The 14,121-nt window shown below is 38.0% G+C and overlaps 1 protein-coding gene across 6 annotated transcripts in view; it reads right to left on the bottom strand.

The window, feature by feature from the left end:
* Positions 1-12,646: 12,646 nt before the first annotated feature.
* The window catches only part of LOC116264250 (molybdenum cofactor sulfurase), an 84,671-nt gene continuing 83,196 nt past the window's right edge, over positions 12,647-14,121 (bottom strand). Inside the window, exons 21-22 of one of the 6 annotated variants that reach the window (XM_031644361.2) lie at positions 14,007-14,117; positions 12,647-13,078 (exon numbers count right to left, since the gene is read on the bottom strand). In XM_031644361.2, coding sequence (XP_031500221.1) covers positions 12,944-13,078; positions 14,007-14,117 — 246 coding nt within the window. In that variant the 3' untranslated portion in view covers positions 12,647-12,943. Of the gene's footprint in view, positions 13,079-13,189; positions 14,118-14,121 lie in introns of those variants that run through there. The other 5 variants (XM_031644370.2, XR_004174814.2, XM_031644369.2 and 2 more) reach the window with 5 other exon arrangements.

Below are 14,121 nucleotides of genomic sequence, written 5' to 3'. Positions count from 1 at the left end.
ATAAGAGCTTGTGATACAAACTACAATATCAACAAAAACAACGTATGCCACATAAAAAGAGGTATTAGAAGTCATGTCTGTAGAAAAAATAAGCTATAACAGTCATTGTTTAGTGAGGGATGTTCACAAGACCGAAGTGGGGTGCTTGGAGCCTGTACGTATATATCCACCACTGTACACATAAAATGAAGAATGCATATGAAAATCATCACTAGACAAGACTACAAACGTCCTTTTTGGTGGGGGGAGAGAAAGATCGAGACTTACATGAGAGTATTCACTGGATGGCAAAGCTGGCAAGAGACGACAACACTGTCCAATGGGTAACCCATGATCGTCTTCTACTAACACCGTCAGAGCCATATGCTAAAACTTATATTTCTGCCGTATTTTGCTTATTTTTGAGTCAAACCTTCATGAAAATTGATTCTATTTGGAATAGGCCGATCTATGCAAAGTTCTAGATGATTCATGAACAATTATTTAGGCTGACATGTTGCATGGAATGAGAATTTTGAGGCAAATATGATAGAGAGAAAGCATACATTAAACCATATGTTATATTAGACGTCAAATAGAAAAGTATTTGTTCTAGACCCATATGAACACTGATTTTGATTATGTATGAACCAGAGTTCTGCACAAGTCATGAGCAATTGTTCCTATTAACAATTTACATACTTTAAGAAATCAAACACACCATTTTTTTCATATATGCACACTTATGCATTTGGACTTTAGATTGGGACATTGTTATGAGAGTTCGATCCTGATCCAAATCCAGAAAAAAATCTAGAAAACAGATAAAGACATGGATATGAGATCCATATCAAGATCTAAATCCAAAGAAAGTTTTAGAAAAAGGATCTTGGATGTGATATGAGATTTAGATCAACATTGCATGTGAGAGAACTGGATGACAATAGTTCATGGATCTAAAAAAGTATGAAAAGATTGTAATTGATGCTCCAAATATTATAAACTTAGGTATATGAGACATATAACTTAAGTGTGAAATGCCATTATTGAAGATGAAATAGCTGCTTTGCCCTTGGTCATGGATAAGAGATTAAGAAAAAAACTATTTTGCCCTTGGGTGAAGATACGGGTCATTAGTTATATATTTAAAATGAAAAAGGGATTCCAAGTTGAAGTTCTATTTGAAAATGATAAGCTTGATCAATTTAGCTATATATGACATACATAACCTATGTTCAAATAAAAAAATGGATTAGAAAAAAATGATTGTTTTTTCCCCTATTTATAATTCTAGAGCTTTGAGTGAGTTTTCTCAATCTGACTAGACCACCATGTGGACCTATGTCACACACCAACCCTTTCACTCTCAAATATATTTTTTTTTGTTAAAAATGTAAAATGTGGAGATGAGACAACACAACAATTAAAAATGAGCTATGCACATCAAAATTACAATGGGAAAAACATTCTATTATGTAGTAAATTCAGTTCGTACAAATCACTTCATATTTCTCAATGATACACATGACAAAAATGTCCTAAAACGACAAAATCGATGTCTAACAAAAACAAGACACCAATGAGACCAAACCATGACGTGCCGACATGAAAATAGACCCAAAATCTCTAGTAGAATATAAGCGGAACTATCTGATTAACCTGCTGCCATGAATCCACCAAAACTTGAAAAAAACAAACAACAGAAGGTTTAACATTCACAATATGACAACAAACTAGATGAATCCCCTAACCCTCTAAGGTAAGAGCTCAAATATGAGCTATAACATATGAAAACAAAAACACTACATTGTCATGCTAAACATATACAATCAAAAGACTTGTCATGGGAGTTCCTTACATATGCCACAATATGTGACCTCTCAATAACCATAATCCACACATCATGTCCAATTTAAGCACATTCACTTCATTCACATTTGTTTCACTTACATTCATTTTGTTTACATTCGATTCAGTGAATTGACAACTCTTGTGGGTGCAAACACAGGCACGTGCACACCACATGTGACCTACAGTGGGAATACAACCGCCGTGGTGGCCCAAAACGACACAGATCTGTTCACGTTGTTGCAGTAAAGCAATCATCCATGGATGTGTGAATTTCAATTAGAGTTGTTCAGCCATTCCTATGACACACAGGTTAAGAAGGTGAGAGTCCAACACTCCAAGCACATCACACAACGATATCTTAGGGCCTTACACCGAATGTGCTCTCAGCAGGCGAGAACAGTGGCGAGGGCAGGACATATTCCAAACATATTGCCATAACCTACTAGCCTCCCATCAATTATTCTTTCTTAATTTATCTATGAGGGCATATTCGTAATAAGTTTGGCTCACACATGAGATTGGTTTACTTCACGAATGCACACATGCCTCAAAACGCCTCCATACGAGGGTTACACATTTAATCAATACTCATAACTAGTCATCATACTTTATGGGTACTTCTACCCTTCAAATTCATTCAATTGCATCATTGGTCAATGACAATGCGAACAAAAATCTTACACCATTCACATTAATCAAATATAACAGTTACATCATACAAAAACTAAGCAAAACCACAGAGAGTAGTCTCAATTCGTGATTGGCTCGTAGCTGTCCTATACAAATATCATGGTAAGATACTCACTAATGCACAAATGAAGTCGATGAGATACTCGACTCGATACCCCAACTAATTTGTCCTAAACAGTTATAATTTCTATCATGCATATGCCATCGCGGCATAATTTAAAAACGATCAACCAATCTCATAATCATTCAATCACATATATACATTCATGTAGCAATAAACACATTATATCACACATCATTCAACAAAACACAAGCATAAGATCCAACGATCCTTATAAGTACATGCTCTACATTTGGCCCCAGGCAGGGATTTGCTTAGAATGCAGCCATACCTGACATACATCGCTACAAACACCTAAACCACCTCGAGCTTCAAATCCTATCACTCAAGGTCTACTCACCAAGTGTGCCTACAAAAATTCAAAGCGATAAGTTTTTTATTCATTTCGCACTAAAATCTATTTAGGTAACAAATAGGACTATTGAGGCATGGCTCATCAACTCGAGCAAATGCTGATAGGTTGAACCGGCCTGTATAACAATTTTTCAAGTTTTTCCCAAAATTAAGAGGTTATTAAGAGTGAACCTTCCCAAATGCATCACTAAGTGCATCGTCAATAAATTAGACACTTAATAGGTGCGTAACACCCTGTTCAAGCATAACCATTTGTAATTTTACTTTCCCATTAGCAATAGTTGATACTATACTATTTCACTAGCAATAGCATAAATCAAACAAATCAACCAGAAAAAGGGTGTTTCTTTCTCACCCTTGCATAGATCTGGATCCTAATAACTTAAATGTTTTGTTTTTCCTCCAAACTGCAATTTAACCTACAAAGGAACAATAGTGCTCTCTCCCCATATGTGTTGTAACATCCAACAAAATACCCATAGATCCTCGCCCCTCCAAAACAGTCCTAGACCTTCTTCCATGTAATAAAATCCCCATTTTGCACCCTAAATCATTCAATTTTGAATCTAGCATGCTCAAATAATAATTATTCATGCACTTAAGAAAAATTTTAGACAAAATAGGCTCAATTCGGTCTCGCATATCCCTCTTTTAGAGTCCTAGCTGCTGTAGTATCCCCGGTAGCCAACCCAAAAGCTCGACTAATCACCAAACGACCAAGAGCATATGATGCAGTCACCTCCAACACCTTCTATTCACTAGTCTGAGGGCAAAGTCGTATTCCTTAGCTGAAATCCAATCCACCAGCATCAACGAAGGTGAAAATGAACAAAAATGAGAGTGAAAGAGAAATCTAATGAGAGAAAATGGCATTTAGTTGGGAGAGAGATGATTTGGCTGAGGGAGACACACACACAGGGAGACACACACAGGAGGGAGAGACAACAATGGAGAGACAAGGGAAGAGAAAAAGGGTGAGAGTTTGGGCAAGGGAAAAAAGCAGGTGAGAGGGAGAATGTGGGAGAGAGTGCTTGGTTGAGGAGAGGGGGGGATACAGTGGGAGAGAGAGAATGAAACACGGAGAGGGAGAGAAAGAGCTGGTAGGAGAGAGAGAGACAGTGAGCAGAGAGAGATGCGATAGTCGAGATATGGTGAAGGTGAAAGGAGGTTGGTGGGAAAGAGAGAGAGAGAGAGGGAGAGAGAGAGAGTGAGTAGAGAGAGATGCGAGAGTGAGAGATGGTGAAGGTGAGAGGAGGCAGGTGGGGGAGAGAGAGAGATGCAAGAGTGAGAGATGGTGAATGAGAGAGGAGGCTGGTGGGAGAGAGAGCAGAAGGTTAAGGATAATGAGAGAGGTGAGGGCGAGAGGACTCAAACATAGAAGGAGAAGAACATAGAATAATGAGAGGGAGAAGCAGAGAAAAAAAAATGGAAAACAGGAAGAGGGAGGGCACTACCTGCATCGTGTTGCCTCTGCCCCTTCGTCGTCGTCGACCTCCGCCAGTTCCTCTGCCTCAGCTGCTTCCTCTTTTTCTTCCTGTTTCTCTGCGTCGACTCCAACAATGAGAAAGATGAAGAGGGAGAGCCCCAACATCAGGTCTTCCTCTTGACGCGCATGGAGTTCAGGTCTGGGTCTGGACTCTAATCCCAACCCAACCTACCAAAACACCGAACGTTACAATGTACATGTAAGATGGTTCTCGTTATTCACTGACAATTTACTCTCGAATTTATGTAGAAATCATTTTTTCTAAAATTATCAGCTTCAAAATGTCAAATTATAAAGGAAAACTAAGGAGGGTCTAAAAATTGGTTCTTATAAGAATTTTCACTTGTGGAATTGGAGATTCCTAGATCAACCACTTATTATTAAGGATATGTTGAAAGATTAGAAAATTTTGATCCGATTTGATTGAAATGTGCTCGACAATGATTTCAAGGTGTAGCAAGTATTAGGAATGAGTTCCAAAACCTTCAGAATTGAATTGAACTCAAATGTAACTAAGGGAAGATAGATTTGTGCATGATAAATATTATTCTAGCTCAGTTTTGGTTCATTCCATCAGCTTGTAAATATTATTCTACCTCGGTTTTAGTTTACTCTATCAGGTTGAGCTCAGATCGTTGAAAATAGGAGAGAGAGTGGGCTCTGGAATATTTGAAACTGAATTGAACTCAAACTGAGACGAATAAACTCAAACTGAACTGAAAGAAAATAAATTTAAACTTGATAAACACTATTGTAGCCCTGACAACTAACTCTATTGGGTCAAGCTCGAATTCTACTTAGATCCCTAAAAAATATAAGAGAAACTGAGTTCCAACACATTCAAAACTAAATAGAACTCAAACTGAACTAAGATAATATAGATTTGTACATGCCAACTCTGGAACTAAAATTTGGCCTTGGTAACTCAAAATAAGTGAAATGATACTTTCTTCCCACTAAGGTAAACATATTTTGAACTTGGTTAGACTTAAGGATGTATGGTTCAGCTAAAAGATTGTACTTTTAGGTTTTGGGAAGCTAACTTAAGCTAGTCAAAAGAATTGGTGAAATAATTTAATTACCCTTAGAGACTTGTAAAGCTAAGAATGACCTTATTGGAGTTTCTAACTCATTACCAATGTTTCTGAGTTTTTCTAACGCTCAATAGTAAAATGACCATTTGATATGGTGGAAAATTTGGGATGTTTACTTGTCCCCATCTTTGCTACCAAGCCTTTGAAAGGTGTGCTTAGTCGCAAAGACAAAACATGCCAAAAGTAAAGTTTTTGTTCTTCAAAATTATACGAAATGTGCTTGTGATTATTTCAAGATATCATAAAATGATGCCCTAGTTTAAGGAACTGGGCCGACATGTTTGGATCAGACATTGTTTGAAAGATGCTTTTTCAAAACATGAGATGATTGTGAATGATGCTTATGCATGCTACTTATTCAAGATTCTTGTTCAAAATGATGCTTGATTCAGGAGATGTCCTTGGTGGGTGAACTTCTTGAGATTTCTCCTTTTGGAAAATCAAAGTTTTATAAATTTTGTATCCAGTAAAGACATATCGTTGTCATCTTGTATCCTTCCTAGAGTTGGAATTTTCCCTAATTTAAGATATCAAGTTTTCTAGGGCGAATTTGTTTTCATTCTTTTGGCATGAACTTGGAGAAATTATTTTCAATTTCATGGAAACCTTGTAAAAAATATACCAAACTATCACGATGTCTCACAATTACAAGAGATTCATGGTCCTTGTGAGAAATTTTGCCCTAAGAGGCTTTTGCTTTTTAGGCAGAGGCTTCTTTTTTCTTGTTTTCTTTATTTAATTTTGATTTTTTCTTGTATTTGCCCTCTTTTTCATTCTTTTAGCTTTAATTTCTGAACTTTTCTTATTTCTTGTTAGGATGACCATCACCTATGGAGGAAATATCTCAACACCCTATAGTGATTCTTCTCTTCCTAGTAATCCGATGGGGGGGTCCAGAACAATAGGTCGAATTACTATAAAAATGTCCGTTAATAACAATAGGATTTCTTGTTCGATTTTGGTTTTTCTTGTTCGCTACTATGGAGCTCTATCAATTTGATGGTTATACATAGTTTTGTTATATGCAATGTCATGCATGTCAAGTTTTCTAGTGAACCCTTATAGCGAGTTTTTAACCAATAGCTTCTATACTAGTTGGACTTGGGTACCGGGTGTCACACCCCAATCTTTTTGACTCTCAAACACATTTTTTTTTCTAACATAAAACATTGAAGTGTGACGACACAACAATTCAAAAGAGGGAGCTATGCCATTCAAAACAATGAGGCGAACATTCATTCATATAACAATTTTGATTCATACAAAATCAGATCTAAGTGTATGACAAAAATGCCTCAAAACATATAATTGATGTCTAACAAAAACAAGACATCAATAAAATCAAAATAAGACACGCCGCCGGCACTACAAAAGACCCAAAACCTTCCCAGTATGACATGTGTGAAGCCATCTGCTCAACCTGCTGCCCCTGGTCTATCAAAACCTGAAAAATGAAACAACAAAAGGCTTAGCCTTCGCAGTATGGCAACAAGCCAGGAAAATTTCAAACCCTCTTAGGTAGGGCTCAAATATGAGAACAATCATAAAAACAATATATCATCATGTCGTGTCAGGGCATAGCTATATCATTTGCCAAGAAAGCCCCTAACATAGACCACGACATGTAAAGGTCACTCAATAGCCACAGTAACACAATTTCAATCACATGCAAGACATGCTTAAACATATCATTTCATTCATATCATTCACATGCACATCAATCACATACATTTCATTCACATACTTTCATTTTCATTAGCTTTAGTGAATTGACAGTTCCTGTGAGTGCAAACACAGACACATGCACACTATGGGCGGCCCATAGCTGAGAGACAACCTCCGTGGTGACCCATAACAGTATGGATCCATTCATCCACTGTAGTGGTAGAGCACTCATCCATGGGTGTGTGAATTCCACGGAGAGATACTCAGCCTTCCCTAAGACATCCAGGTTGAGAAGGTGGGAACCCAACGCTCTAAGCATATCACACAACTGTACCCTGAGGCCTTGCACTGTCTGCGCTCCGAACAGGCGAGACCAGTGGCGAAGGCGGGACAACTCCCAAACACATAGCCACATCCCACTAGCCTCTCATCTCTTATTCTTTCATTCTTATAATTATAATTGCCCAATCACAAAACAATTGGCTAGCTCATGAGGTTGGTTTACTTCACGAGTGCACCCACACCTCCAATTGCCTCCACACGAGGGCTACACATAACAGTCTTGGCTAGCCGTCATAACAATACGGGTACAACTACCCTTCATTCATTCATTTGCATCATTGCCTGCGGCAATGTGTATGCAACAAACACAACATTCACATTCATTATCACAACAATCACATCTTTGAATAACTTAGCTAAACCACAAAGAGTAGTCTCGATCTGTGATGGGCTCATAGCTGCCCTATGCAGTTATCATTCTAGGATGCTTTCTAATGCACAATTAGGGTCGATGAGACACTCGACTCGATACTCCAACTCATCTGTCCTAAACAGTTATCAATTCTAGCATGCACATGCAAATGCGTAGCATTTTCAAAACAAGCTTCTAATAGCTTTTAAAAACAAATCATATCATATATTAATTCATTTACATGTATATACACATTCATTTACAAAACAATCAATCAATCACATCACAATCTTAGGATCCCATGATCTTAAGAACACACATTTACACATTGCCCCAGACAGAAATTTGCCTAGAATGCTGCCATACCTGTCGTGTATCTACAAAACTCTTCAAAATGCCTCGAGCTTTGAACATGGTCGCTCAAGGTCGACAGGATGTGCCCGATGTACCTGCAGACATAACCAAAAGATAAGATTTCTACTAGTTAACTTTACGGTCTAAACAAATATAAAACAAAATCATTGAGACACATGTCATCACCTCAAGAAGGTGTCGACGGGTAGTGTCGACCTACAAGCCCTCCAATAGGCCTCCTCCTAACCTCTTGACGTTGCCACCAAACGTCAAAATTCACTGTTTCGATCAATCCATCATAACCCAATTCTCATTTGCTTTCTTTAGTCGAGGAGTCAACCCCATAGTCACATCCAACTTAGGTATACTTTCCCCAATTAACTCCAAGATACACCCGTTCACAAAAGCATGTACCACATGCTCACTAAGACGGTTCTAAATCTTCCCCACAACACCACAATCTCTACCATGCTTTCCTATTGCTTCGTAAATCAACATCTCAAACTTAAAAGATCAATATATACATGAATCATCGCTTCTCCAACATAATCCTAAACTTTCCCTAAAAAGCCAAGTCGCTAACATACATCCCTAATCATCAAATTCTAAATTCTAGCATGCTCAAACAATAATTATACATGCTCTAATAGAAAATAACAGTTGATTTAGGCTCGGTTAAACCTCGCTCACCCCAAAATTATAGTCTAGACTGCTGTAATCCTCTCGACAGCCACCCCACGAATTCGAAAGGACCCTAAACTGCTAGAATTCCTTAATGCCGCCACCACCAACGCATTCACCTCACTGCTATGAGGGGAAAGATGCATTCCCACGCTGCACATTGACTAAAAAGCCATAAACGAGTCAAAAATCGACCAAAGGGAGTTCAAAAAGGGGTCTGTCATTAGAAGAGGCCCTCGGTGGTGGTGTGGGAAGCTGAAAACGAATGAGGAAAAGGGCGCTGGCAGAGAGGAGAGACAGAGAGAGGGTTCGAACAAAAAAAGGGGAAAATGGCAGTGAGGGTGAGAGTGCGTGAGAAGGGAGAGGAAAACGTGAGGGTGAGTGAGGGAACATGAAAGCTGTCGAGAGGAAGCTCGGATTAGAGAGGGAGATGACGGAGAAGAGCGAGGGACAGAATGGGAGTCGACAGGAAGCAACAAGAGAGGGAGGAGGAGAAAGAGAAGAAGGAAAAGAGAAGAAGAAGAGGCAGAGAGAGGGTGGGAGGGCTTACCAGAGCAGCACCGCCGCCGCCCTTCCTCCGCTGGCCCACGCGTCGCCATTGTCACCCACGACCGCCTGCTTCTTCTTCGCATGGAGCTCCCTAGCAACAAGAGAGGCAACGAAGGGGGAGAGCGAGAGGAGGACTAGGGAGAACAGCCTCGTCGGGCTCTTACGCGGGTAAGTTGCAGGTCTGGGTCTGGGTCCTGACCCGACCTGCCCAAAAGCAAAACGAACGTTACACTGGGTGTAAACACCCATCGAGCTTACTTACTCAAGTCTAGAAGGCTATAATAGACATGACTAGACAACAGTTCATAAGTTACATGACTTCATAGAATGGTGCAAATCAAGCTTTACACACACCTAGTACTAACTTAGAAGAACAACTATGCTTACCCTGAGCTCATCTCTCAATGCTTATTTTGTAGTGGCATGCCTGTTTAGCTCAGACTAGTTTAGATTAGTCATTCTACAAGGGTTCCATTAGGCCCCCATGTCTATTCAATTGTCAAAGTTAATGGCATTTTCTAAACTTTGAGTCCCTCAATTTTATCAAAGCTCACGTGGTCCTGTCAGGATCTTCTTCTTTGACCACTTGTTTATCATAACTAGGAATCATTTTCCCCCTGAAAGGTTCAAAAATGTCCTCAATGTTCCTTTATTGCATATAACATTCGAAATTACCTTTTCATGCAACAAAAGCTTGTGAAATCTCTTAACTCTTTCGAACCTGCATGCTTTTATATTTGAAAAGGCTCGTGAAATTCTTGTACCAGCATGCATATGCTTGTAAAGAGTCATAAATGCTTGTTTGTGCTTGTACATTTTGGATGCTTCTATTCTTGTAAAAGGTTTTATGTTTGTACATGCTTATGAGATTTATGCATTGTGTGTATGTGCTTACAGATATCTGTGTGTTTGAGTGCACTGAAGTGTGAAAAATCTCATATAAAAATGTGATTGCATGTATTTTTTCAAATCTTGTATTAGAACACGAGTGCTTTTATGCATGTGGATCTTGGACGAAAGTACGGGTTCTTGTATTCTTGCTTGTGGACCTCATACCGAAGTATGACTACTTGTATATATTCTTGTGGGTTTCATGCCATAGTATGAGCGTTGTATGCTTTTGGGTCTGGTTACCATAGTATGAGTGCTTGTATGCTTATGGATTTCACATGAAAGTATGAGTGCTTCTATCTTTGTGGGTCTTGTACAGTAATACAAGTTCTTATAAGCTTGTACATGCATGTGTGCACCAAGACATGAAATTATGCGCTGAAACACGAAATGCTTATGAAAACTTGTGTGCACCAAAGTGCGAAATGTGCCGAAGCACAAACTGGCACCAAAGCATGAAATCATGTGATGAAGTATGGAAATGTGCACTGAAATGTAAAATCATGTGTCAAAATACGAAAATGTGCACCAAAGTGTGAAATTATGTACATGAGCGTGAAATTTTGAAAACTTATAGGCACTGTAGCATGCAATTCACTCACCATTTGCATGTGTTTGTATGCTTGTGAGAGATTCTTGTGAATTTTTAAGTTCAAAACCTCTTGAAATATTTACTTGAATGTTCAAGACATTTGAATTTCAAAGAGTTCTTGATGCTTTGCTTGAATATTTTACTTGGTTTGACAGACCTGAAATAAATATTTCCTATCCTCACTCATCTTGGGTATCTTTGCGTCATCCTTGGATAGATTGCTTGTTTCCCATATCATTATTGATCTTATCCGTTTGTGGCTGGCTTTGAGAATACGTATCATTTGTCTCAATAATAGTAACAACATCTACAAAAGGTGTAACAACTTTCCTTTAAATGCTACCATTTCGAGGTTACAATTTTATCAACAGATATAACTAGATATGAAGTTCCATAAGGTGCTTGTAAAACAAGTCTCCCAAGAATTTGTTTGCAATAATACTAAAGCCATAGCATTTTTGTTATAATGTTACATATGATGCTTGTGATTACAGTTACCAAGATAAAGCAGTATAATGCCGATAAAATGATAATAGACAAGTCTTCTGTAGTGTTCCAATTCTAACAGTGTACTATTGAACTAAAGTGACTGTGTTTAGCATTTTATACATATAGAACTAAAGTGACTGTGTTTAGCATTTTATACATAGAGAACTAAAGTGACTGTGTTTAGCAGATCGAGTTCATATAGAGTATTACAACCACAATGATAACTGATTCATAACAACTTATTGTATCTTTTATTGGATGCAATTGTAACCAATCAATATCTTCCCTTGTCAAATTATGCTTCCTCAAAATCTGTTTCACTTTCCACCCTTCAAATATCTTCCCTACAATATGTAACAAGTGATGTACGCATTATTGCGGTGAAAAAATTTGTCATATGAAGTGTGATCTAGACAGGGTGAAGCCAAGGTAAAGCCTACATGCGCCCTGGCCCAACCTCAATTTTTTCTTTTAATTTACATGTAAATTTTAAAAAATTTAACTTATTCTATATAAAAATTTTGAAAAATGATATTTCAACCGTAGTTAAAATTTAAAAACTTTAGTTCAACCCCCCATCATGAAAAATTTATGACTCCTCCCCTGGATCTAAGAACATGTAGCCAGAGGGAAAGGAAGACATACTAAATCCCTTTGATCAAGTAGGGATATGGTCAGAAATAAGGATTTGATGAAATAAAAGTGGCGAATGCAAAAGGCAACTGAAAGCATATTTGGAATCCACTTTAATTACGAAAATCAGACAAAGGCATTTCTAAAATGCTTGTTTTATATTCACTACATCATTGCCCAAATTAAGGGGGGCCTTGGATGGTTTGAAATTTTGATTCATTCCAAAAATTTTAGTTTCCTAATTCTGAAAACAAAATGCCATGTTTGTTTAATAATCTCAATTTCTTAAAAAATGAGCATTTTGATTCTAAAATTCTAGATATATCAACCACCCCCTAAAGGTATTTATAGAATGCTTCGTTTCCACCCATTTCCTGCTTGCAGCTTCATCGCCCCATTTTAGAAGGCATTTACGGAATGCATCTTATTTGCTAGCACAATCACATTTAGATTCAATTGAATCGAACACACGGATTGACTATGCATCCAAGAAAAAAAACAGTGCACCATGCCAAGTACTGTTTCGACAACCGTTTTAGAAGCACTGTTAATTTTTCGATATAGGAATAACCAAACTTGCATAACACAGCCACAGCCTTAATGCCTTACATACCCTAGTACAGCTCTGAAGAGTGTTTGAGGCCCACGCGGTGCATGAAAGATTCCAGCATATGAGACTTTGAGGACTAAACAATAAGATTGAACCATAACACTCTATATCTCCACAAGGAAAAAAGATTACACAAATCTGAAGTACAACGAATCCTACATGAAGAAAGAAAAGGTTTATGTATAAGAGAGCTCGCACCAACTGAATAATCTAGTCTGTCCGTGGGTAAACTCTGGCTCCGACTTGTAGCATTGGCATTAGAACGTTCCTTTCTGCTATGCTTTTAGTTTCAATTGGATATGATCTTCTATTGTGCCTCAACAAAATTCCAAACAAAATCTTCCCCTAAATGCCACAATTTGATGTTAGCCTATGTTACGAAGGGAAAGATTAGATTCAACAAACGAAGCCTTGATTACTGAAACCATTCAACACAGAATGAGAAGGAAACAGTAATAATCAAAATTATGTTTTTTATACCCAAGACCATAGAAAGTTGTGATGTTAATAGAACATAGACGAAATTTCTGCTTAACATATAGTTGGAGAATGAAACAAGTAATCACCTAAAAACATAAGACATCCAATATAGAGTGAAAATGAAGTTGGTGTCAAGTCCAAAGAATATTTATTCTAAAAGACTATTCGCCGTGCAAGCAAATGGAATGGCTCGACAAGGTTGGACAGAAGGAAATTTGGCTGCTACAATCCTATGTCTGTTGCTTGCAGGGTCATATCACTGTAGTAGTGCGGGTGGCACAGAGATAGACAACCCAAGGCTTCTGCAGATGAATGTTGCCTTGACCAGGATCTCCTTATCCTAGACAAAGAAAAAAAGGTACTCCAAAGAAAATGAATACATTCAACATGAAAAGTACTAAGCCTTGTAACCAATCATGCATGAACTGGTTGGCATATCATACTCGACATCAAACTATTAATGATGTTATTCTGTTGAAATCACTTATTAAATGACTTGTTAAAGAGGAAAGGAGGTAAAGAGTTCAAGTCCATCTGCTTAAAAGGTCTAAATGAAGACCAAAGTTTTCTCAAAACTGTTCACTGTAAGTTTTCTCAAAACCGTTCACTGTTTAAGGCAAATATTTCACTCCAAAATTTCTTTTGATGAAAACCAGAATAATTAACTATTCATAATAAATTTCTACTTTGCATTCCAATAAGATGCAGAAGCAGATGGCAAGAGTCCATAAGAGTGACTAACAACCAAAAGAATATGAAGTAAATACTTACTGCCAACAGATTCTTAACCAACCTTGACTCTTCTATAAGAGGACAACGTTGCCAAAGGTTCCTTTGCTGGTTGCATACTTGTGGATTTGGGATTGCGGTTGATCATTTGACAACGATTACATCCTCCAATTACCTGC

The sequence above is a fragment of the Nymphaea colorata genome, chromosome 11 (genome assembly GCF_008831285.2).
Source record: "Nymphaea colorata isolate Beijing-Zhang1983 chromosome 11, ASM883128v2, whole genome shotgun sequence".
In the NCBI taxonomy this organism is placed as follows: domain Eukaryota; kingdom Viridiplantae; phylum Streptophyta; class Magnoliopsida; order Nymphaeales; family Nymphaeaceae; genus Nymphaea; species Nymphaea colorata.
This window is presented reverse-complemented; position numbering and strand designations above follow the sequence as displayed.